This window comes from Musca autumnalis, unplaced genomic scaffold, assembly GCF_047663935.1.
Source record: "Musca autumnalis isolate F117 unplaced genomic scaffold, ASM4766393v1 scaffold_2, whole genome shotgun sequence".
In the NCBI taxonomy this organism is placed as follows: domain Eukaryota; kingdom Metazoa; phylum Arthropoda; class Insecta; order Diptera; family Muscidae; genus Musca; species Musca autumnalis.
In genome coordinates, this window is record NW_027411755.1 from 161,701,536 (window position 1) to 161,728,211 (window position 26,676).

The following is a 26,676-nucleotide window of genomic DNA, read 5'->3' on the forward strand; positions in this document are numbered from 1 at the left end:
TTATATATTTAAGAATGAAATTATTTGTTTTAATTTTGGACTGTTAACTTTACATAATTCCATACTGGATCAAAATCTAACAAAATGCTTCACTTTTTGGGGATATGGTAAAAAGAAGAAATTTTCCAAATCAAATTTTTCTTAGGCCCCTTAGTAGTTTCACCAATTTTCGCAAAAATCGATTCAGATTTGGATATAGCCCCCATATAAATCAATCCCCGATTTTGCTATAATTTGCTCAATTTTCTGATGAATCGATTCAGATTTGGATATAGCCCCATATTGCTATAATTTGCCCCGATTTTGCTATAATTTGCTCAATTTTCTGATGAATAGCCTTCAAATTTAACATTGGATGTTTCCTCAGGCCCCTGTTCGTATTGGGCCCGAATTGATGCCACGATAACCAACCATGTGCAGCTAAGCCCACTCACTTGTCTCCTGATTCTTTATAGATGCAACCAGTCCTGGTTGCAGAATTTTTGTGTCTGGATACAGAGGAACTTACCTGATAACTGTAATAATACAATAACGAATATATTTGCTTTGCTGCAACAACAACAATCAATCCACGCATTTTGGGTTCACGAAATTTGTGAAGTTTCATTTTATTTTCAAATGTTTTACGATTTTGGTACAGTTTCAATATAGGATTTCATTTCATTTTTTTTGTAATTATATTACAACAATATTTCGTTTTGCAATATGAGGTATACATATGTACATGTATTTATAAGGAATATAAATTATATATAAAAGTAAAAAATACTTAAAATATTCATGGAATTAATCATCAGTTCTCCCTTCTTCAGAGAGATCTACAAATAATACTTCTTAGGTTAGGTTTATTTTCTCGATTTGAACCAATTCGAAAAGTAATCAGACTTTTAATTCGAAGTGGAATGTGTTTCATTTTCTCCTGATGTAGTAATGGCATCTGTACAGTCTTTCCTGTTAGGATATTTGAATCCACCCACAGGTGGAACTTGAGTTTTATACTGACCCATAACATTGCCGGGTGGATTATAATTACAAACAATAAATGTCATATTGTCACTGAAAGGAACAGAGAAATGAAAATTATTAGAAAATAAACCGTTTTAAATAAGCCTAATATTTTCTTACACTTTGGCCCTGCCCACACCCATTTCCTTGGTGTCCAACCACACAACTTGAGTAAAATGTCCTGTGCCCGTACTAAATCCTGGTTTACTGTATTTATATTTATTAATTTCATCATACCAGGCCTTAACAGCATCTTCTGCTGTGGGATCTTGGTTTATGAGCTGATAGATATTTTCTCCATAGTCATTTCCGGGTCGATGATATATGCTACGTGTTTTGGTTAAGTGCTAAAAATTTGTTACAGAAAAAGTTTTTTTTTTATAAATTTCAATTGGTACAAACGAGGTTGGGTACTTACTATGGCCCAATCATTTGCCAAATTGCAGAGATTTCTATTGAGTGCCATTGGTTTACAGCCATGTAGATCTCTACGTTTATTGTGTTCCTCAAGGCATTCCATTTCAAATTTAGACCATTTGTCATGTTTGTTGCCAATTATTTTCTTGAAAGCCTGCGATGTACTTGGTTTATCATCGGCGCGTTGTTCATTTTGGGGTTTTGCGGTTTGCAGGTTTGTTGGTGTTCTAGGCCTTCGATCATTTTCAGTTTTTGATTTTGTTATAAGTCGCGAGGGTTGTGGTTTGGGTTGTCTTCCCTTGGGACGTGGCACATTGTCTTCAAACTTTCCCAGAACATTACCAGGAGGGGTATAGTTACAAACTTCCCAAGTGCGATCATTCCTAAAAGAAGAAATAAAAATTGGTATTGACATTTGAGATTCAGTGCAGTCACGTCCACGTTTTGGTACAGCCCCATATAAGTTTAACTCCCGTTTTTCAGGAATTTTGAGGATTTCAGTTACACTTTTTGACCGAACTAAATGTAATTTGACATTTGAGGTTCCCAGTGGTCACAAAATTCTGCAATTACCTGTAATTGGATATACGATTTGACATTTGAAATTCCCTTCGGTCACGAAACTTCTCAACAAAAAATTGTCAATTGGTATAGCCCCCTTATAACGGTACCTCCTGATTTGTAGTATTTTAAGGATATTAGCAACTTTTTTGACCGAACTACATGTAATTTTATATTTCAGATTCCCAGTGGTCACAAAATATCTCCACCAAAAATTGTCAACGTAGGTACATGTTTTTGGCGTATCCCCCATATAATGGTACTTCCCGATTTTTCGGTATTTTGAGGATTTTAGCTACACTTTAATTGATCGATGTGCCTGTAATTTAACGTTTGAGATTCCCATTGGTCAAAACATCTCTCCACTAAAAGTGTTCAGTATAGGTCCATGCTTTGCTATAGCCCACATATAACGGTACCAGTCGAGTTTCGGTACTTTGATCATTTTAGCTACATTTTTGACCGAACTACCTGTAATTTGACACTTGAGGTGCCCAGTGGTCACAAAATATCTCCACCAAAAATTGTCAACGTAGGTCCATACCTTGGCGTAGCCCCCCATATAACGATACCTCCCGATTTTCGGTAGTTTCACAATTTTTTCTGTATTCTGAGGATTTTAGCTATGTTTTTTGACGGAACTACCTGTAATTTGACATTTGAGATTTCCAGTGGTTGTAAAACAGCCCAAAAATTGTCAGCATAGGTCCACACATTGCCGCCCTATTGAAGATATTTTTAGATACATTTTCTGACCTTAGGTATTTGGGTATCCGTGGTCATAACATACATATCTCCACCTAAAATTGCGGACAGGACAGAAAACTGTTCCATTTAGAATATTTGAGGAGGGTGTAAAAAGTCCAGCACGTCCGAATTTAGCATTTTTTTACTTGTTTTGTTTTGGGAGAGGCATATATCGCAATGCCTGTTCTTATGGTCTGTGCAGGGACCGAGGAAATCCCAGACTATGGACATAGGTCATACACAAATATCGTGCAGGGAATGCTTAAATTTAAAGCTTTGTATGAAAGCTTTACAAAGAAACTGAAAACCTTATGTGCTTGTCATACTTACTTTTGAACCATACCAACTCCCAGTTGTGAACTTTCCTTCCATACAACTTGTGTGAAATGACCAGTATTGCCAGAGATGGTGGGATTTTTGTAATCATAATGTTCCATTTCACCGTACCCTGCTTGGACAGCATCTTCAACCCTATACGAACTGACAGAGCTGAAAGCTAAATTTTCACCAACTTTATTCTGCTTACGATGTTTTATTTTATTTTTCTTAGCCAGGTGCTGAAATTATGAAGAGAGAGATGCAAATTAGTAAGTGTTATTCAAAAGTTCGAAAATCCGAAGGCAACGTTCTGCAGGAGCTAAGACGTGGACCTCTACCGAAAATCTTTTGGGGTGAAAGTTTAGAAGCCCCCTAATGAAGACAAAATGCCATATTTCGATAGGATATTGAGTCCCCAACCTTCAAAAAAAGCGAAAATTGGGAGGTTCTCTTCTATGGGGGCTATATGAAAACGTGAACCAATGTTGATAATTCCCTTCTGCAATATTGTATACCCCTATTGAAGACCAAAAACCAAATTTCATTCATTTCGGTTTGATAATGACGCTGACACCTTTAAAATACCGAAAATCGGAAGGAACCGTTATATGGGGGCTGTATGAAGACGTGTACCTGTACTAAAATTCATCTTCTGGAATGTTTTCTCTCCCCCAACAAAGACTAAATGACAAAATCCAGTCATTTCGGGTGAATATTAAAGTCACAACCTTTAAAATACCGAAAATCGGGAGGAACAGTTATATGGGGGGCTATATGAATACGTGGGCCTATACCGACAAATTTCTGGTGGTAATTTTTATGCCCCCAACGAAGACTAAATACCAAATGTAAAACATTCGGTGGGATATTGGAGCCAAAATCGTCAAAATTCTGAAAATTTGGAGGGGCAGTTCTACGTAGGCTATAAGAAGACGTGGAGTAATATCAAAGACTTAGTACCTAATTTCAGCAGTTTTGGTGGCCACAATCTTTAAAATACATACAGAAAATCGGGAGGAACCGTTATATGGGGCCTATATGAAAACATGGACCCATACTGATAATCATATTCTGGAATGTTTTATATCCACAACGAAGACTAAATTAAACACCTGCATGGATACAACTGTATATATCAGTTCCGACATTTTTCAACATTGAGTGAGTATGGATATGTAGAATGTAGTTTCAGTTACAAGTTGATACTGATACTTTTTCGAACAGGTATGATATGAGTTGTTATAGACAGAAAAAAAGGAACATATTTGTTTATATCTGGTTTGTACAAACTGATATAAATGGATATTGGTGTGATACAATAAGTATTTATTGTATGTAGCCCAAACAAAATAGGAATTGAAATAGAAAAATTCCCACAGAGCTGAATTTTGGTTGAAATGTAGGATTTGTCATTACAAATGAGGTCCTAAAAATCTCTGTTGATCTCATGCGTGCAAAGAAACTTATTCATGGTCATAGGTCATATTTTTGGGTTTTTTATATATGTCAAAAACTGTGAGCCTTACCAAAAAGTGACTAAAGCAAAAGACAACGACCGTAAAATTCTCTATAAGATATGGCGTTCCTAAAAGTCACATAATAATGATATGCACATATAAAGCACCTATAACTTATTTGACCCGAAAGTCAGGATACAAAATCTGGTTAGACCTGGTGCTACTGGACAGAGTACTTCAAATCAAATCAAAAATGTGAATTTCGGTTTTCTTCAGAATCATTCCATGGACCAATAACATTATGAAAACCATTAGGAATAACAAAATCGTTTAATTTGTAATGGAGGGTATATTATGTTTGTCATTCTCTTTGTAACTCCTCCAAACAATAATTTAAGATCATATAAAGTGTATATGTTCTTTATCAGCCTGCTTCTACACCGATATAGCCATGACTGTACTTCTGTGGAAATGACTTTAATGTCCGAAGTATGTATGTGGATAATACTTCGGTAAATGTATTGTACGTCCATTCAGCTTGGACCAACCCCTACCTTACAAAGTGACGGGTCGTTTTAAGGGCTTTTGAAGGCATTATTCTCCTAAGGTCAATCCCTGACCAGAACACCAACATTTTCGGCGGTGGTGGCCTGAGTATTTCAGCCATGAAAACTTGTGTCGTAAGACACTCCTTTCGGACTCGGCGATGAAAGTAGGTCCCATATCATTGTGGCAATATGCAACGCTGTGCACCCTTCTCCCTTCCGGGATGTTGTAGGCGCATATAATATGTAAGTTTTTGTTTAAACGAACAATAGGAAAGCAAATATGTTACTCTCTCCATCTCCCTCTCTGTTTAATCACCACCACACCAATTTAAAAATGTAACAAGCTAACACTTCCCTGCGGGAAATAAATTGGTTTAAAGGTATTTTAAACCTAGTTTTGAAATAACCACAAAAAACGCTTCAATATAACAAAACTATTAGCAATAAATATTTGTAATATAATAAAACTATTTTTGATAAATATTCGCGTTTTCATTATTAGTTCGGAAGCTTTTCTAGTACCCCTCGTACATTCCACTCACTGAACCCAGAAAAACATTCAAATTGATGCGTTCAGTTGTAATGTCATGTCTTTAATATTTATTTATCCCCTAAATAATAAAAATGTTGAAAAATTTTAGTTTTGATGAGAGTTTCCTTTGAAGTTATTCACACAAGCCTGTTACACCTATAGTATCTGTTGGTATCTGTAGTATTTGAAAAATATCTGTTGTACAACAGATACTTGAGAACGAAAAAACAAATAAAGTTCTCACTCGTTCATATACAACACAGAACTGTTTCTAACAGTTATGTTATTGTGAGTATACACAACCCAAACAATATCATAACTGTTACACTCATTCCCACATTTATATCATATCATATCTGTTACGTATATGATATATCTGTTTTGTTGATACAAACAGTTATACCATTGCACGTGTTTAGACTAAATACCACATTTCAGTTATTTCGGTAGGATATTGAGGCCACAAACTACTGAAAATCGGGGGTACTCTTCTATGCGGGCTATATGAAAACGTGGACATGTACTGATAATTCTCTTCTGGAATGCTTGTACCCCCCACGAAGATTATTTGCTAAATTTCGTTTCGATACTGAGACCAAAACCTTCATAATACCGACACTCGGGAGATACCGTTCTATGGGGCCTACGTACTTATATGAAGAGGTGCGCATATGCCGACAAATTTCAGGTGGAAAGTTCTATATCGCCCAACGAAAACTAAATGCCAAATTTCAGCCATTTCGGTGGGATATTGAGTCCACAACCTTGAAAATCGGGTTTGAATATTTATCCCTTTTTCCCTTTGCTGGCATGCTTTCCTGGTTTCAGAAGCGATACCACTCTTCCCATTTTCCAGACTTCGGGAACGGCGAGAATTTTTGTGAGATCCTCGACTCCCGGATCATCCATCTGTGTCAGCATTACCATGGAGATTTCATCAGGACCCAACGTTTTGGATAATTTAGTGTTTCTGATGACACAACATCATCCTTTGTAAATTGTGGTGGTTCGTTCTCGGCTGGAGGATATCAAATGCGACATAGTACTCTTCTATTCGCCCTGTCACTACCTAAGTGCTCGAGAAACTGTCGATTAAAATAACTTGCGCACCTCTTGGGATCAGTCAGCGTAATGTGGCGTAATTTGACTAAGGTCCTATCCTCCTTCTTTCCATTGTTAGAGAGTGACTTAACCGTTGTCCACAATTCACTTATTCTTCTTAACATGATCCAGCCACTTGTTCCGCTTATGCTCACCGACCAACCTGTTAATTTTCAATGTCAGATCCCTGACTCTGGGGTCACTGGGGTTTGCACGGCGAAACTCATCACGTTCATGGGAAATTTGGTATCACTTCGATTTTAATTTTTGGACAAGGTCTACGTTGCGGAATAGCCACAATACAGCGGGTCCGATTTCATGCTTTCTTCTACTTTTTTCGTGAAAGTTTCTAGTTTTGGCGATGGTCAGGTCCCTGTAGTATATCTTACATAAAGAATACACCCGATTTGAGGTATGTATTCTGAAGTTTTTATCTAAATTTTCGGCCTAAATTGGCTGTAATTTGGCACATAGAGTTCCTAGCTGTCAAATAAATTTTCCACGTTTTGGTACGATCCCATAAAACCTTACCGCTTTTTGGCTTAAATTTGGTGTAGTTGGTAATTAGCATTCCCAGTGGTCATAAAACTTCCCTACCACATATTGTGGACATACATTGGTACTTCTGTAACAAAAAGAAAGCTAATTATTTCATTTTAGTTCAGAATATTATATGGTGAAAGGTATAAAAAGTTCTGCCTGGCCGAACTTAACATTTTTTACTTGTTTGAAACTTGAATTGATAATTTGCCTAGTAGGAGCAAGATCCTCAAGTTACATGCCACCGTCACTTGTGGAACAGTTAAGCAGAAACCTTGTTAAATTCGTATGACCCAATGACAAGCTATTCTGGTAAGGTTTGGCAACGTAAGTTTTACCTACCAGTGTCCAAACGGAAAAAATACAATACAAAAAATACAGTCTTACATAAGAAATCCAAGATCTGTTCTGTACATAAGCACAACAAAATATTATCGATTAAACTTTTGCTAGGATATTATCGAGCGAACCATTAAAACCATTATCTTATGAACAGGCACATAATTAAGAAACTTTACAATCTAGAGCAATAGGTCCAAAGATTCTAATCAGTAATTACACTTTCGGTAACATCCGAGAAGAGCTAAATACACGATCTGATGGATCCGAGGAACGAATATAGATTCGGGTCACTTTCTTGTAGTAGTCAAGATGCGCACCCATACGGTGATGGGGAATCCCCGAGACGGGTGTCTTCTCTTCTTTGGTCTTTTATCACGATATGACGTAAGAATATAGTTAATTACCCATGACTCAAAAAATTATTCACAGTACTCGTATTATATTGATGAATATAAAAGTTTGTTTCGTACGTTCTCAATTTAATCCAAGGGGTTATTGTATTGTCTTCCCATCACCAGTTCACTTCCGCACTTCATTAGGAAATTTTCTTCTCGTGAGTTACCGTAAAAATGTTCCCAATTTTGGTAGTATTTTTATACCCTATACCTTACTTACTTAGCTGGCCCATTACAGAACATTTGTTCTATAGGCCGAACTAAGAAGAGATCTCCATTCCTCTCTATTTGTTGCTTCGCACTCTGGAATACCGCGCCTTTTCATCTCATCATCCACTTGTTTGCGCCATCTATTCCTTGGCCTGCCAATTCTGCGTGCACCGCCAAGCGGTCCGTATTTATACGCCTTTTTAGCAGGTTCATCATCGATATTCACCGTCAACGCAGATTGGTCCGTAGATCTTTCGAAGAATTTTTCTCTCAAACACACCAAGCACTGCCATGTCTGCTTGCGCAAGTACCCAGGCTTCGGAGCCATACATCAGCACGGGTAGTATCAGTGTTTTGTAGAGCGTTATTTTTGTTTGACTAGATGTGGCTTTGTTTTTAAACTGCTTACTTAAACCAAAGTAGCATCTCTTGGCCAATACAATTCTTCTTTTAATTTCACAACTGATGTCGTTTGTTGTGTTTACGGAGGTGCCGAGGTAGACGAAGTCTTTTACTACCTTAATATTATAGGAACCAACTTCCACAGTCGGTCCGAGCTCAATGGACGCATTGCGCGTCGACACCATCAACTTGGTCTTCTCACCGTTTACCGCCAGACCCACTTTAGCAGATTCTCCTTCGACCTTTATAAAGGTATCAGTTACTTTTTTACTGATCGGCCCATGATGTCTATATCATCAGCATAAGCAAGTAACATGTGACTATTGGTGTAGATTGTGCCACTTCTTTTGACGTTTGCCTCTCGTATAACCTTTTCTAGCAGGATGTTGAAGAGGTCACACGAAAGGCTGTCTCCTTGTCTGAAACCTCTTTTGGTACCAAACTCTTCGGAGAGGTTCTTTCATATTTTAACTGAGGACCTCGTGTCAGTTAAAGTCATTTTACAAAGCCGGATGAGCTTTGCGGGGATACCAAATTCAGACATGGCTTGGAATACCTTTGAACGCAGCGGGATGTCGAAGGCTGCTTTATAATCGACAAAAGGTGGTAGGTGTCGATCTGCATCTCTTGGGTCTTCTCCAGGATTTGCCGCAGGGTAAATATATGGTCAATGGTGGACTTGCCAGGTCTAAAGCCGCATTGGTATGGTCCAATTATCTCGTTGACCATAGGCTTTAGTCGTTCGCACAATATCCCTATAGTTAGAGCATACAGTCTTATCTCCCTTCTTGTGGACGGGGCACGGGATACTCAGGTTCCAATCGTCGGGTACTCGTTCTTCCTGCCAGATGGTGCTTACTATCTGATGAATACACCTTATCAGCGTGTCGCCTCCGGTTTTAAACAGCTCGGCTGGTAAGCCATCGGCCCCTGCTGCCTTATTATTCTTCAGCCGATTTATTGCTGTCTTTACCTCATCTTGGCTGGGCGGTATACATTCTATACCATCTTCTGGGATTGGATCTGTGGCATCATCGTCTTCGCTACTATTAAAAACCAGCAGATTTGAGAAATGTTCCTTCCATATCCTGAGTACACTATCTGTATCAGTTACCAAATTACCCTGCTGGTCTCTACAGGAGGATGTGCCTGTACCAAAGCCATCAGTTTGATGCTTGACTCTTTGGTAGAATTTTCGGACTTCATTCTGACTCCTGTACATCTAGATTTTTTCACACTCCCGCTTTTCCATCTCTCTCTTTTTCCTGCGGAAAAGACGTTTCTCCTCTCTCCTTTTCTCCCTGTATCTCTCTCGTGCGCTACGCGTTGCTACGGATTGTAAAGTAGCCCTATATGCCGCATTTTTCTCTTCGGTGGCAGCACGACACTCCTGATCATACCATGGATTCCTTGGTGGAGGTCTCTGGTATCCAAGTATGGATTTTGCGGCTGTTTGCATGGAGTGGGCAATGCTTTGCCATTGCGCTGATATGTTATCGGGATGAGGAGAGCTTTGATTAAGCAATTGGGATAGTTGAGTGGAATATGCTGTGGCTATCTGTTGTGATTGCAGCTTACCGATGTCTAACTTTCGTGTTGTGTCTGTTCGTACTTTGTTTGCTACGTTTAAGCGGGTGCGTACCTTTGCTGCAACAAGGTAGTGGTCCGAATCAATGTTTGCGCCTCGGAACGATCGTACATCCAACACGCTCGATGAATGTCTTCCATCTATCACAACATGATCAATTTGGTTTCTTGTTTTCTGATCTGGAGACAGCCAGGTGCCCTTATGAATATCGAGATGATTAAATCTGGTACTGCTAACTACCATGTTTTTTGCAGTTGCAAAGTCTATCAGTCTCATACCATTGTCAGATGTTTCACTATGTAGACTGAATTTCTCGACTGTTGGGCCAAAGATATTCTCCTTTCCAATTTTGGCATTAAAATCGCCTAAAATGATTTTAATGTCATGGGCAGGGCAAAGGTCATATGTTTCTTCTAAGCGCTCGTAAAATATATCTTTGGTCTGTTCGTCCTTTTCTTCAGTGGGAGCATGAGCGCAAATAAAGCTGATGTTGAAGAATTTAGCTTTTATTCGAATTGCAGCAAGTCTTTCATTCACTGCGGTGAAGCTGGATACCAGATGTTTTAGTCTCCGACTAACTACGAATCCACAACCAAACTCACGCTTTACGTCATGGCAGCTATAATACAGTGCGTCACCTTTAGGTGTTGTTGTGACGCCTTTCCCAATCCATCGTATTTCCTGTATGGCAGTAATATCGGTCTTGTACTTTTCAAGTACGTCTGCCAATGTGAAGACTGCACCTTCTCTATAAAGAGTGCGAACATTCCAGGTGCATATTCGCAGATCATGGTCCTTAAAACGTTTGCGGGGTTCGTCAACTTTAGAGGGGTTTGTTTTTCTTTTCTATCGTTTTTTCATAGTAGGCTGTTTTTTCTAGGGGAGGGTTACTAACCCGACGCCCAAACCAAAGTTTTTAACGTTGTTATGGGTGAACGCGCGGCACATGTTAGCTCACTACCTTTAACGGGTGTAAAGGCAGTTCCCCAGGTGACACCACGGGGAGGTCAATGTCCACTTGGGATGAAAGAGGGACCAAGATAAATCCTGGGTTTTGCCATGTTAAAACCGGTCAGGACCGTTGCTTGGTATCTTCCATCCCCTACGTCACCCTATACCACAATGAGGAAAAGGGTATTATAGGTTTGTTTTGCTAAAAATTCATGTAACACCGCGAAATATTCGTCGGAGACCGCCAATGTGGTATACCAATCTTCATATCTCGACGAGATAAACGATTTTGAGATGTGTGTTCGTCAGTCCGTCCGTCTGTCCATTATAAATTAAATAATAGTCCGATCAACGCGTAATTTTAAATAAGGTAAGAGTATATTACAAAGGAGAATCTTGCAATTTGAGATGGCGGATAATATTTAGAGGGTTAAATGGACCAAAACTTTTGTGTGAAAATTGTGAAAAATTTTAATATACAGCTTATATCTTAATTCCTGGAAGTGACATTCCGGAAAAATGAGATATACTTGAAAGTGGAACGCTTGACCTTTCAATTGATGCCAATTATGTTGGTGTGCATGATCAGATAACAGAGTTACAGCCTAATATATTCCGTTATTTGTTGTAGTGTAATAATAAACTCGATAAAAGTCGCAATTATACATCAATAGTCATGAAATTTTGCACCGTGTAAGAGTATAGATCGAAAAAGATGCCTACAATTTTGAATGATGATCTGATATTCTTAAGCGGGTGAAATGGACCATTACTTTTGTATGAAAAATATAAAAATTTTATTTTTGGTCGATATTTTAATTCCTTGAGGACATATATATTTCGCAAAGTAGCCTACATATGGGGAAAAACTACTGACCTTTCCTCTTATGTAATTTGCAATAAAGTGTTTGCTAGAAAACGAGCCTACTGCCTAATATATAATGGGTTCTGTGTAGAGAACCACATTTTTATCCCATGCTATATATTGTCTCTCCAAAAGTTTATGTAACACCACGAAATATTCGTCCTAGACCCCCTATTTGGTATGCCAAAATTCATATCTCGACGAGATAAAGCGATTAAGCGATGTGTGTCCGTCCATTAAAAATTGTAAAAAAGCTTAATGCCGCAATTATGGACCGATTGTAACGAAGTTTTTAGGGAGGTTGGGTTTGGGCCAGAATAGAAATGATTAGTTTTTGGTGATGATCGTGAAATGTTCAGGGGATGAAATGGACCAAAAACAAAATTTTAACCAATTTTGTAGCGGCTCTTTAGATCAAAATAATAACCCGCAAAACTTTAAACAAAGTTTGAGTTTATGATGATGAAGAAGCGTACAAACCAACGTGAAGATCAGATAATACTTAGCGAGTTAAATGGACTGAAACTTTTGTGTGAAATTGGTAAAAATTTCAATAACGTAAAGTAGTAGTACTACATAAGTGGGTTTCATTACATTTTAGTTTGTGTGAATTAAATTTTCCTTTCCTGCTACAAAAATGTCTTTGTCATGCTAGATAACTTCTTGGTTTTGGTCATAAGTATTATACATTACATCTCTGATATTTGATAATTAAATTTTCACAATCATTGAAAAGAAGTTCCGTGAAGAGCGATTGTCCAAGGATAGTGGTATAGGGTATCCCATGGTCGGCTCCGTCCGACTATAGACTTTTCTTACTTGTTTTATATAAAAATTTTAGAAATTGGTGCACACTTTTTCTATCTTTGAAAAAATTCTGTAGTTGTAGGTATCTACAAATTGGCTTGCTTGCTAGGGATCACTTAGCAACTGCTTGTAAAATGTATCGAATGGAGTGCCTTTATCACGACTCCCTTGAACTGCATCCGGATGCAATTTAAATGTGAGAAATGAATGTCAATCGTTGGATCGCATCCAAATGCGGTTAAAATGTTAGGAATTGGAGTGCCTTTTTCACGACTCCGATTGAACTGCATCCAGGTGCTGTCAAAATGTGAGGAAAGGATGTCATTCATTGGATCGCATCCGAATGCGGTTAAAATGTAAGGAATGGAGTGCCTTTTTCACGACTCCGTTTGAGAAAACTAGTCTACATTGCACTACTTCCAATTAATTTTGCTGGGTATGTATACTCGTAAGCATTTATGAGAAATTGAATACGTATAAAATGCTATATGATGATTAAGATTAAGGCAAAATATATTAATGTAAATCGTTAAATTATTCTAAAATCATTAACGCTGTACAACACAAAAAATAATTACAGACAAAATCGGGCAGATTATGAAAGAGGAACGAAAAATAGAAGACACATGTATCGACGTTTTGAAAGTTTACGTCGGGAAGTACCCCAAATGCGTCGGGGAATTTCCCCCTATTTGTACATATTTGGAAATATTCGAATTAGGATTCCTTGGAATCCTTGCGTTTTAGGCATATAGCGTCTTTGGCAATATTGCTGCCAACAATGCGTGGAGACTTTTTGGTTCCTTTTTCCAAAAACGTTTTAAATACCCTTTAAAATGAGATCGGGTCGGATCCGAATATTCTGCAAAAATGTTCGTCATCAAATTTCACTATAGGTCTTAGAATACATCAGAACTCCAGATCTTACCTGAATGCCCAAAATCTGAAAAATCAAAAACACGTTTCAGAGTTAAAGTCATGGTAGAACAAGAAAAGGTAGCAGCAATACCCAGCTGACTGAACTGGGTTGTAGTGTTAGTGTCAAATTCCATTCGACATTTTATGTATTTATTTCTATGTTCGATGTATATTAGGGATAGATATTTTTGAAGAACAAATTTATTCATCAGAAAAAAAAAACTATTTCCCATAAAGACGGCTTCATATCATTGACATGTAACCTCCTCCAGGTCCGAACGACATGCCGCACAATAAAACACCGCTTATAGAGGCGGTACAATATTTGTTAATATGTGTGGTATTTTGTTAAACTTGAAAAGAATAAAGCCCTAATAAACATGTGCTTTTTTGTTTTCAAAAGCAAATGATTGAAACATCTTCTCTTTTTTCAATGAATTACCAGCGACCCGAAACATTTTTGCAAGTATTCTACTTTCTGCGAGAAATTATGCATTTAGTGGAATGATATGGAAACATTCAAATTGAAAATCTAACGAGATTTCATACATGTTTTCCAAAATATTCAATCAAATGTGAAAAATTATTAGTTTTTTAAATTCCAATAATTTATAGACATTTCCTTGTTTTGTTTACATTTACGTTGACACTAAGGTTTACAAACAAAAACAAATTCCTTTGTGGTTGTTGTTCGAGTTGTATTTGTTGTAGTATTAACTTTACCTTGTATTTGTTCTACCATGAGTTAAAGTTGTACTTTATCTTTGTTTTTACCATGTTTTCCCACAAAACATCATTCTAGATGGATGACGACAAAGACAAAAATATTCTCCGTTAAATTTTACTATATGTCATCGAAGAAATGAACTATCTATTAATATTACAAAGATGTCAATATTATAAGATAGGAAAAGTCAATTGTTAAAAATTAACTGTAGAGGGAGTTAACCTCTGTTGCTACGACATCATAGCAACATTCTGTTAAACGAAAACTGTTACTCATTGGAATATTGACAAGAAAAACATTAAAACTCAAATTTTACGGCGTTGACTTTTGTTTTTTTTATTAAATAAAAAATAAGAAATAGTGAAGAAATAAATTTCAGCCACAAAACACGACGTTTATGTTTTCTGTCGCGAGAAATGGGAATCAAAAACGATTGACATTGCTGTTATCAATTCCAGTGAGTTGTGTAGCCATCTGTAACCAAAATGTGGAACTATTAGCATATGTTTTTGGAAAATGCATTTGTTCGGGTCTTTATTGCTATACGTCTTTGAATATTAATTAACAATCAAATATCTATTCCAATTTTGCCAACAAAAAAGACAACAAAATTTTTAATGAAATTTATTTCTTTCATTTTTTGAGGTGACGCATGAAAGAAAATGGAACTTAGTTTTAGACAAATAGTACCAAAAGAAGAAAGACTTGTGCCAGACTATGAAAATTTTCATGAACATGATTTGAGTTTATGGGTAAGAAGGGAGAAAGGGAGCTCCTTCATCTCCTCTCTCTCCTAAAAGTTAAAAAATGTTCATGTTATATTTTCAATGTCTGGCACAAGAGAAATATTCTACACAAAATGCCGTTACAAGTCTTAGAATAAACTACTTATCTAGATATAATACTTTTTATAATAACAAATCTAAAAATTTATATATCAAAAGTAGAAATTATTTGTTTACACTTTTTAATGTTAATTTTGAATATTTGCATACAGAGCTAAATCTCCGTATATTCTCCACTTCTTGTGGATAGTGTCAAAAGAAGAAATGTTCCAAATCAAATTTCACTATGAGTCTCTGAACAAAAGCAATCTGTAAGCATAACATATAATATCCTTAGCAGCCCTTGTTTTTGATATATATTGTAAGGCCATTCACTACTAACAACTAAAATATCGGGAAAATGAAATAAAATCCTAGTTTTTTATTTTCATTTAATCAAAATTGACTAAAAAAGCCCATCAACAAAAACCAAACATAAATATTGACAATTTTGGTCCTAAATTCAAATAAAAATATTTTTATTGTCTTTTTCCTTCCATACTCCTATTTTTTGAACAAAAAGTTTAAAGACGATTTATAATGTAGTTGTAAACAGTACATAATTTAAAACAAATTGCCACATTTCTGTTAATTAATTCATTAACATTTGGGATGTTTACAATGTTAAACAAATACAAAATAGGCCAAAATGGGGAAGTGTAACCACGTTTATTTGATCATTCCCTCGGTGTGTATGGACACTCTACACACAGAGAAAAAGGCCTCTCTAACATATGTCCCAAACATGTTTTGCAGCAAACATATATTTGTTTGCAAGCAGTCCAAAACATAACATATGTTTGGGTGCTGCAAATATATGTTTGGGTGCAAACAAATTATATGTTTGGGTGCAAACAAATTATATGTTTGGGTGCAAACAAATTATATGTTTGGGTGCAAACAAATACAAACCCAAAAGCCACAAAAAACAAACACATGCACCAGTGGGCGCTTTCTGAGAGAAAGGGAGCGTAAATGTGAAACACATTGAAATGTATGCTCACTTGCTCTCAGCAAGCGCATACTGGCTATCTCTAACATACCCTGCAAACATTTGGAAGATTCTTCGACGATTTTTTGATGTTTTAGCGAATTTTTATATAAAATTCACCCACGCGAGTAATTTGCCATTCGTAGACGATTCTCTAAAATTATTGTTTAAATTCAATCGATAGGAGGAATCTTCTGCTATGTATCTCGGCGATCTTTCCGCGAATTTATATTATGTTTCGCTAACAACAAGTGTAGGGGAATGATATATTATTCTTCCGACCACGCGATTGTTACTAAAATGTTTGATTTGGTTCCATATAATTCTCATATACACATTCTACATAACCTTGCACTATAGGTAATTTGCCCTGTTTTTGAGGCAAAAATTAATAACAGCGGAATTAAAGGATTTTTTAAAATTTTATATTATTTATGTGTAAAACTGAGATAAAACAAAGAATTTTACAGATAAATTCGGATATAAGGAACAACGGTTATAAGTAACTACGTATATAGTGAACTAAGCTATTTTTTCCAATGTCATTTTCATTAGTTTTCTTATACACAACAAACTGTTGAAAACGATCACGGTAGTAAATAACAAAAATTTTGTCTCCGCGAGTAGATTTTCCAACGAATTGTTACTACAGTTTTGTATATTTTTTTAAATACGTTAATAAGGACAAGTTTAGTACACCTTTAAACCGTATCAATGATTAATATGTAAAAGAGAGATAAAATAAAGCTTACTACTGCCGCACCGTTTATAGAAAACCACGGATATACCGAACAATTTGTCGCCATTACTTATATTACTTGCAATGAAATTGTAAACAACAATATTTTTACAGTGTTTTATTTAACTTGCTTTGGTGTGTGTTTAGTTCAAATCTGGTAACGCATTTTTAACACGGTTGCAGTTGACCAATCGAACTAAAACTTTGCACACTATTTAGATTTGGATGACAATACACGAATATGAAATCTAATTTGCTTTTCAAATCTGGTAACTACTTTTTCACACAGTTGCAGTTGACCAATCGAACTTAAAATTTGCACACATTTCAGATTTGGATGACAATACATGAATATGAAATCAAAATCAATATTGGTCCATTCTTACAGTGTTTTTACGGTGTCTAACTTAACCCCCTTTTCAAATCTGGTAACTGATTTTTAACACGGTTGCAGTTGACCAATCTAAGTAAAACTTTGCACACTTTTCAGATTTAGATGACAATACGTGAATATGAAAACAAAATCAATATGGGTCCATTTTTTCCTATAGCCCCCATATAACGGCACCACCCGATTTCAGGTATTTTGCTTTTCAAATCTGGTAACTCATTTTTCACACAGTTGCAGTTAACCAATCCAACTAAAACTTTGCAAACTTTTCAGATTTGGATGACAATACATGAATATAAATCAAAACCAATATTGGTCCATTTTTACAGTGTTGTACAGTGTTCAATTTTACATGCTTTTCAAATCTGGTAACTCATTTTTAACACAGTTGTAATTGAACAAGCGAACTAAAACTTTGCACACTTTTCAGATATGGATGACAATACATGAATATGACATCAAAACCAATATTGGTCCATTTTTACACTGTTTTACAGTTTTTTATCTAATTTGCTTTTCAAATCTGGTAACTCATTTTTCACACAGTTGTAGTTGACCAATCGAACTAAAACTTTGTACACTTTTCAGATTTGGATGACAATACATGAATATGAATCCAAAACCAATATGGGTCCATATTTTCCTGTACCTCCCATCCAGCGGTACCACTCGACTTAATGTATTTTATCGTCATTTTAAGCCCGTATTGGCTGTTTTTGACAACTAGGTTTTCCAATGGTACAGAAACGTACCCATTAAAAATTATGGACATAGGTCCAGGTTTTGGTATAGCCCCCATATAGCGGCACCGCCCGATTTCAAGTGTTTTAAAGATTTTATCTTCATTTTTATACCGAATTGCGTGTAACTTGGCATTTGGAGATCCCAGTGGTACAGAAATTTCTCCACCAAAAATTGTGACATAGGTCCAGGTGTTGGTATAGCCCCCATATTACGGCTCCACCCGATTTCAAGTGTTTATTGTCTTAATTTTTGGGCCGAAATGGCTGTAATTTTGATTTCGAGTTTCAGTGTTCTATTTTTAAATACACTAAAAACCAGAAAATAAGTATATAATTAAAAAAAAAATTAAGTAACAGTGTTTTATTTATAAATGCACTTAAAAGTAGAAAATAATTTTTCATGATGGAATCTCTCAAATAAAACGCTTGCCGTTCAATATTGTCACAATTTTTAATTCAAATGCCAGCGTTTTATTTGAGAGATTCCATCATGAAAAATTATTTTCTACTTTTAAGTGCATTTATAAATAAAACACTGTTACTTAATTTTTTTTTTAATTATATACTTATTTATATTTATTATTTAGTACCTCAAACCAAACGTCCACAATTTTAAGACTTTTTATTGAGAAGTAACCTAATAAAATCTCATAAATATCAAAAAACGGGCAAAATCGGGTTGTGAAACCTAGTAATACCAATGCAGAAGGCTTTCAGTAATGTGTTCTAGGTGGCAAAATCACGGCCAAACTCGGACAATTTAGGTCTATATGAAGTGAGTTTAAGAAAAATATAATACAGTATTTACTCGACAATCCGGACACCACATGATTCGGCGATGTCCGGATTATCGAATTGTCCGGATTACCGAGTAGTCCCAAAAACACATAATTTTTTAAGATAAAATCATTAATATCGGAGGATTACAGATGATAACCTGACATCTAAGGTAACCGAATTCATATTAAGCAAATATCACAGGTTGCGACCATTTTAAGCAGCTTTCCTGGCTGCCAAATTTACTTCTTAATTTTACTCCTCCAGCATAATTTATGTGACATTTCCTGTGTATTTTTGTAGTCTAAAACTTCTTTACAATGGGGGTATATTTATTCATAGTGTTATTCAAGGATATAAACTTCGTAGCCCACGTACACATATTGATTTTCAGTGTCCATGGAACATGAGTCTGTTACGAATTGAGATATACATATGTAACTTCAGAATTCAAATGCACTCATCTCATTATGGTAAATATATTTTAGCCATTTCTAGGAACATCAGCAACTGGCTATTCCTTGTCGTCGAAACCAAAAAAGGTATTGTCTTATATAAATGTTATATAAATTTTGGATTAAGACAATGGGATTTGCATATATATTGGTTGTATAATTACGAGAATACAATACAACAATCTGTAGTTGACGGCGATTTGGTATATCAAAGAATAAAAATAAAAGGAGTCATGCGTTTTTAAATAATTTATTGGAATTTCTATACAAGAAGTGCGATGCTCCAACTGCTTTTTTTGCGTTACCGAAAAAATCGGTAAAAATAAATTGTTTATAATTTCGGTAATTAATGATATTTTCAGCAAGTTAGTGATCAAAAAGTAGTCGTTAAGTTCTGCCTATAGCTTATCATAATTAGACATCGATGGTTGAGGGGGAAAAAACATTCGACAGATTCAAATAGTTAATTCCATATTGACTGTGTAACTGTGTCAACAGTGGCTAGGCATAAAGACGAGATATGGACCGAAAACTTTGAAAAACTTAATTTTTCTTATTTATACACCAATTGCTATTGCTAAGAACGAAATCGCAAATGAAATAAATAAGAATATAATGCTCAAGATAGGAAAAATATTGATGTCCGGATTATCGAGGTACGAAAAATAAGTGATGTCCGGATTACCGAGTCTACAATGTAAAAAATTCTAGTGTCCGGATTACCGCGTTGCATAGTGTTGCCGCTTCCATACAAAAGTGGACAAAAATAGAAGGAGTTGACATAGGTTAATGAATTTTTGCACAAGTATTTATAAGGGCATAGGAATGAAAAATTTCAATTTTGGTCCATATCGGTTCAGATTTGGATATAGCCCCCATATATATCTTTCCCCGATTTTGCTATAACTCGGTCAATTTTAATCGAATAGCGTTCAAATTTTATATGTGATATTTTCTTATGCCCCCCGAGTAGTTTCACCGATTTTCGTAAAAATCGGTTCAGATTTGGATATAGCTCCCATGTATATATTTCCCCGATTTTGCTATAAATCGCTCAATTTTTGAAACATAGCCTTCAAATTTAACATGGGATGTTTTCTTAAGGCCTTTTTAAGTTTCACCGATTTTGAAAAAAATCGGTTTAGATTTGGATATACCTCTCATATATATTTTCAATAAACACGCAATGTATGTGTAATATTGATTAAATTAGGAAAATATGACGTAATTATCCGTAATTGAGTGACATCCGGCGAAATAATATATCGAAGCCATATTCGAACCTGAACCGATATGGACCAAAGTTGATTTTTTTTCATTCCTGTGCCCTCATAAGTACTTGTGCAAACATTCATCAACCTAGGTCAACGGTAAAACTGAACAGGGGCTTGAGGAACATAAAAAAAAAAACATTGTTCCACAACATCCCATACGGGACAAGGGAGACTTCTCTCATATCAATGAGTGCACCCCGATTCATATTAGCTCAATGATATGGGACCTACTGTTTATCGCCGAGTCCGAACGGCGTGTGTTAAGACACCACTTGTAGAGAAGCTTTTCAAGGCTGAAATACTCAGGAAATGTCGCCAACATTGCTGAGGGGTATTTTGCCACCGTTGAAAAATGTTTGATGTTGCCTGGCCGGGGAATCGAACCCCCGACCTTCTGCGTGCAAGGCGGGCGTGCATACCATTGCACCACGGCTTTAGGAACATCCCATGTTAAATTTGAAGGCTATTCATCAACAATTTAGGAGAATTATAGCAAAATCGGGGGAAGATATATATGGGGGCTATATCCAAATCTGAACCGATTTTTGTGAAAATCGGTGAATCTATTCAGGGGCCTAAGAAAATATCGCACATAAAATTTGAAGGCTATTAGAATAAAATTGACCGAGTTATAGCAAAATCGGGGATATATATATATGGGGGCTATATCCAAATCTGAAACGATTTTTGTGAAAATCGGTGTAGCTATTCAAGGGCCTAAGAAAATAACACGTACTAAATTTGAAGGCTATCCGATCAAAATTGAACAAGTTGTAGCTAAATCGGGAAAAGATATATATGGGGGTTATATAAAATCTGAACCGATATATCTCAGAAGTTTGCAGGGACGGGCAGAAAGTTTTTGCACATTTTTATTTGGAAGAGAGGTGCACTTAACGGATAATAAGAGCCGAGGTGGCAATAGGTGGCAATCAAAAGATCTGCTCTACTAAATAATAAGAATTTGAGTTTTTTTTATCAAATTTAAATTTTGATTTCTTGATAACGGTACATTGCCCATGCGCAGTTGATGTCAACTTTTTGTACTAAAATTTTATATTTATAGCCCACCCATCAAATCCTCATCCAAAACTTTTAATTTTATCAACAAACTTTCCAGAAAATGTTATTTTAAAAATTGTCTAATTTTCATATGATTACCGCTTTAGATTACCTGGAAAACATTTTTCATATTTAAAGGTCTATAACTTCATTATGGATGCACATATCGACAAAATTCTTTCAGATTCGTTGTATGGGATGTTTTAACTGTAAGAAAAAATCATAAACATATGTAAAAGTTAACATCACAATTTTTGATTTTTGTCCACGCGGCAACACTGTGCGTTGTCCGGATTAACGAGTGTCCGGATTATCGAGACTATACTGTATTTATTTCTGACTTTTTGTGTTTTTTTGGCTGCTACCCAAAATGTTTAAGTTATTTTATGCATAAAAATAAACTCCTCTCTCAATTGCCAATCTATTCCATTTTACATATATTTATATTTGGTTTATTTTTCCGCGGTTTTAAATACATTAAAATATGCCTTATAATATATATAATTCTCACTTTAACGGAAATTTAAACCGCGATAATGGCGCTATTTTGGAAAATATCGCTTATATTAATAAATTTTGACATGTTCTTTTTTCAATGCCAACTAAAAAAATTATTATTATTAAAAGTTGCAAATTCGACTTTTTGCCTCAAAAACTGGGCAATTTACCTATAGTGCAGAGCAGAGCTGAGCAAAATCGAGAGAGAGGCAAATTTAAGGGAGAATTAATATTTAATTTTTCTTGATGTTTCATTACTTATTTCAAAATTTTTTAAACATTAATGTTGTCTAAAATCGTCCACAATGCAAATTATTAAAAAATTGCATAAACTTTTAATTGTTAATGGTTCACAAAAAACTAGGAGTACGTTTTCACAAATTGCTCACCCCTGGACCAGAGACTATCAAAATATTTCTTGCATTAGTAGTGGTAAGAGAGTCCTTCCTTTGCTAAGCTACCGCAGGTGAAACACAGAGAGAATACGCGTGGTTGTTGTAGCCTATCTCCAGTTCTAGGAATGTGGATGCTTCGATGGGTTGGCAGGGCAGTTGAAAAGGTGCTGTATATCGGCGAGGACAATCGGAAGAGTGATGCGAAAACGAATAATATATTTGTCCACATACAGGACAATCATGAATATTACCCTTGGAATTTTTCCGCAGGGAAAATAAATAAAAAGGTTAAATTCTTTAAAAATTAATATTTTAAAACGTAACAAAATACTAGAATCCCCTAATTATAGAAAATTCAAACCAATCGTCTTCAAACTTCAACCTCACCCACTGTCTACTTGTGACTTGTTGTCCTCTGTTCGCGCAAACGAGACTCTGGCGATCCGTCATGGGCGGTATAATCCTAACACGCTGCATAAAAGAAATACCTGCAGCACAACCAAAATATCTGTAAGAGCCAACTCGAAGTACTTGGGGAATAGGGTCTACAGATATCTGCGTTGCTATGGCGGACAATGCAGTAGGGATGGTAGCTTATGAGTCCATATAGATCAACGTTGGCGCCCACAGGCTTCCATGAAGTTTACGCTCGTGCTTAGACGTTGTTGAGAGCCAGGCTCTCTAAACTCTTAATTGTGCTCACAAGCAAAGAAGAAATCCTGACGAATTTTGCCACCAAAACATGAAACAAAGAACCGAGAGAAATTTTAAGGCACCCTGTTGCAATTATCTGTGCGGCATTCTGACAGTTTTGAATATTTTGTCATCGTGTTGGGCTTATATACTGGTGCTGTATAGCATACCACAGACCGACCTATCGCGTTATATGTGTTCAATTACATGTCTTTATCTGCCCCACATGTTCTGCCGGCTAGGGACTGGAGGACCATGTTCCTACATCTCAACTTGTTGCGATAATTGGGGGATGCGCGGACGACGTGAATATAATGTCGAATTGGACCCCTAGAATCTTGGGTTAGTTGGTGGTCGGAATTTTGCATATTTCTCGCGTGGAAACATATTGTAAGCTTAGCCCTTATGTATGTTCGATATGTTCGGTATGTTCGATTCACTTTTACTGGCATCCTTGTCTGGCTTTAGTAGCGGGACCAACCTGTCCATTTTCCAGACTTAGAGAACGATGTTAATGGCTAGCAACACGTTGAGAACTTAGTTGAGGTACTCGACTCCCTTCTACAGGTCCCTACGCTTCGGGTGATATAGTATTACTGATGGTATTCGCAATATCAGCAATTGTACATTGTGGTGGTTCCTCCTCGACAGGAAGATTTCTAATGTAACGTAGCAGTCTTCTTTTCGCCCTGTCTCTCCCGGGGTGCTCGATAAACTGTCGATAAAAATAACTTCTTCTTTCCAGGGTTCGAGAGCGACTTAACCGTTGCCCACAATTATGGCGTATGGTCGCCAAACGTGTCGTACATTCCTTTTTTTCGCGGTTTGAGAGTGACTTAACCGTTGTCCACAATTCACTTATACCGGCTCCAATGTTGCAACTCTTCAGATGATTTAGCTATTTGTTCCGACCAACCTGTTAACTTTCAGTGTCACCTCTCCGACTTTGGGGTTGGCACGACAAAGTTCATCACACCCATTTACCAATGCCGTACCCTCTGCTGGAAAATTTGGCCTCTCTTCGGATATCCGACCATCAGGTATATGGCGAGCTGATGCATCTGTGATGATGTCTGGCAACGTCCTCTCTGCTGCCCGAACATCGGAAGAGTCGGGCAGATCTCTAAAGCGCTGATTAGTGAAATCTCTGAAGCTGGGCTAATTAGCATAATTGATGAATTATGCTACGTTCGGAGGTGATTAAATCGGACGGTCTGCTAATGAAAACAATTACGGAAAGATGGTCTGACCCAAGAGAAACGACAAGTTGCCAGGTGACACGTTGGTTGTATTTGGCGAACTGTGACACTCTCCACTAATTCTGGTAGGGGTTTTCTCATTGACCGTGCAAAACGCAAAGCTATGAATCTACTCAGCAAGCACTATACCCTTTTGGTTATTTCCGATGACCGAATTAGCGTTAAAGTCGCCCAACATCGGTTATTACCTTTAGCCTATAACCTGGACTACTGCTATTTATCGGCGGGATGTATACGTCAAGCAAATCTACCTTGGCAGTTCCACACCTGACTGCTACCTCCATACATTCCATAAACGGGTCATTAGAGCCAGGTTCAAGCGAAACTGGTCTGTATTGAAAAGATTGGTGCAATAGGAAAGCTAATCCGCCACCTTCACTTAGTACGTTGTAACCATCACAACGCTGTAAGTTGCAGTTGTTGTTGAGTTTGGTTTCCGACTCATAAAATCCACTATTTCCTCGATCTCACCATGGCGTCCATCGAAAGTAAATCGCAAAAATAATGCATTTTCAGGGATTGCAACAGCAATGGCTGGTATTAAGTGCTGCGTTTATGGCTGCTGTTATTGGGACTGCGGGGGAGTCTCATATTCTGTTGAGGACGACTCACTGGGGGCGGTGTTTACACATTGCAGCAACTTAGTCCATATCTTAGTCCCTCACATGGACGTGTCCAGAGCATCCTTGAGATGCACCCAGGTATCTATTACATCTCACCAATATTTAAATGTGGTGGATGCGGATGTGAAAAAGTGACCTCATCCATATTGGTCCTGGGGTTTCCTCCGTCTACAGCGCGGACCAAATGAATCCAGTGCGGGTATTCCGGGATATGCTGTTCCCAACACGAATACAAATACAAACATGTATACACTGACGTGGCAGCCGCTGGCCAGAAAACGAATGGTTAAATCCGGTATTGAAGAACCCGCCGCCGTGGGATTGGATTATATACAGTAATTTTGTTTAGCGAATAGTACAATTATTACAGTCTTGGGCTAAGGCTATATAGCTTTGATGTTGTTACTTGTTTTAAATTCATATTTAAGTGCAATTTTACATAAATCTTTAATTGAAAAGGCCCTGAGGTTATTTATGTTCAACCACACCTACCTCAACTCCAGCCACATTCACAAAACCCCCAAATGACATCGGACTTATTGGCATTAATTTTTCAAATGCAATATAATGGAATTTTCCATAATTAATCTCATCACTAACCTGCATAACTTCTAAAGGCAGACAGACACACACGCACACACTTTTGTTTGAATTCGAACAAATAAACTTCGTTATCCTCTGCTAATTTAGCCATGAAATGATACATATTCCCAATTAGCACTTTACACATTTTATATTCTTACAATCACATTTCATTAACCTCTTCTTATGGAGGGGGCACTTACCGGCTGAACGTACGTTTTGATGTACGACAGACAGCAGTGCTGTCTTGTTATGGAATTTCATTTTGAATTGGATACTCGTACACTTACCTTCTTCACAGTTTTTGCCCGTTTGACCCACCGGACAGTAACATTCATATCCGTTGACCAATGGCACGCATGTCGATTCATCGGAACATTTATTGTTAAACGAGTCACAAGGATTTGTGGGTTGGGCACACAATGGGCCATACCATCCTTCCTGGCATATGCAACTGTGTGTGCGGAAGATGGAAAGGATAGGAGAAAGCAGAAACATTGAGGCATTAATTATTTGATCGCATTTCAGTGTTGTTGCTGTATTACTTACGTAAATGTGGCTCCATGCTGAAGATATGCACCGTCATGCTGACATGCATGACGATGACATTCTCGTGTACCACACTGGCCCACACCATGATCTCTTACACCGCGTGTCTCCTGCAGCGGCACTGTAACTTGACCAGCCTTAAGATGCACATCATAGATGCAGCCTTGGAATCCTGAATGCAGCGGCAAGTCATGCGGCAGTGTATCGAAATTGGCAATCTCATGGCCACCCAAATACAGAATGGGTAAAACATCCATGCGGCTAACACTGCCCGGTGAACGTCCTGTGATATTAAATTTACCATCAACGGTCAGCCATGCTTGACGCCCAATTCGGCCCACTTTAATTTCGTACGGCACTCGTGGTGCATCAAAACGGAAATATATAGGT

The 26,676-nt window shown here is 37.0% G+C and overlaps 1 protein-coding gene across 1 annotated transcript; it reads right to left on the reverse strand.

The window, feature by feature from the left end:
* Positions 1-839: 839 nt before the first annotated feature.
* LOC141393160 (uncharacterized) lies at positions 840-26,676 on the reverse strand. The gene is made up of 6 exons (XM_073966117.1): positions 26,287-26,676; positions 26,028-26,178; positions 3,061-3,287; positions 1,424-1,805; positions 1,126-1,352; positions 840-1,056 (listed from the first exon to the last, which is right to left on the reverse strand). The coding sequence occupies exons 1-6, from the start codon at positions 26,541-26,543 to the stop codon at positions 888-890; spliced, it is 1,413 nt and encodes a 470-aa protein (XP_073822218.1). The 5' UTR covers positions 26,544-26,676; the 3' UTR covers positions 840-887.

Coding starts and splice junctions, on each gene's coding strand:
- LOC141393160 (XM_073966117.1), bottom strand. CDS start 26,543: ATGGATGTTTTACCCATTCTGTATTTGGGTGGCCATGAGATTGCCAAT. Junction 1,806..3,060: donor GGAGTTGGTATGGTTCAAAA/GTAAGTATGACA, acceptor TTCTTCTTTTAG/GAATGATCGCACTTGGGAAG. Junction 1,353..1,423: donor TGGCAAATGATTGGGCCATA/GTAAGTACCCAA, acceptor ACAAATTTTTAG/CACTTAACCAAAACACGTAG.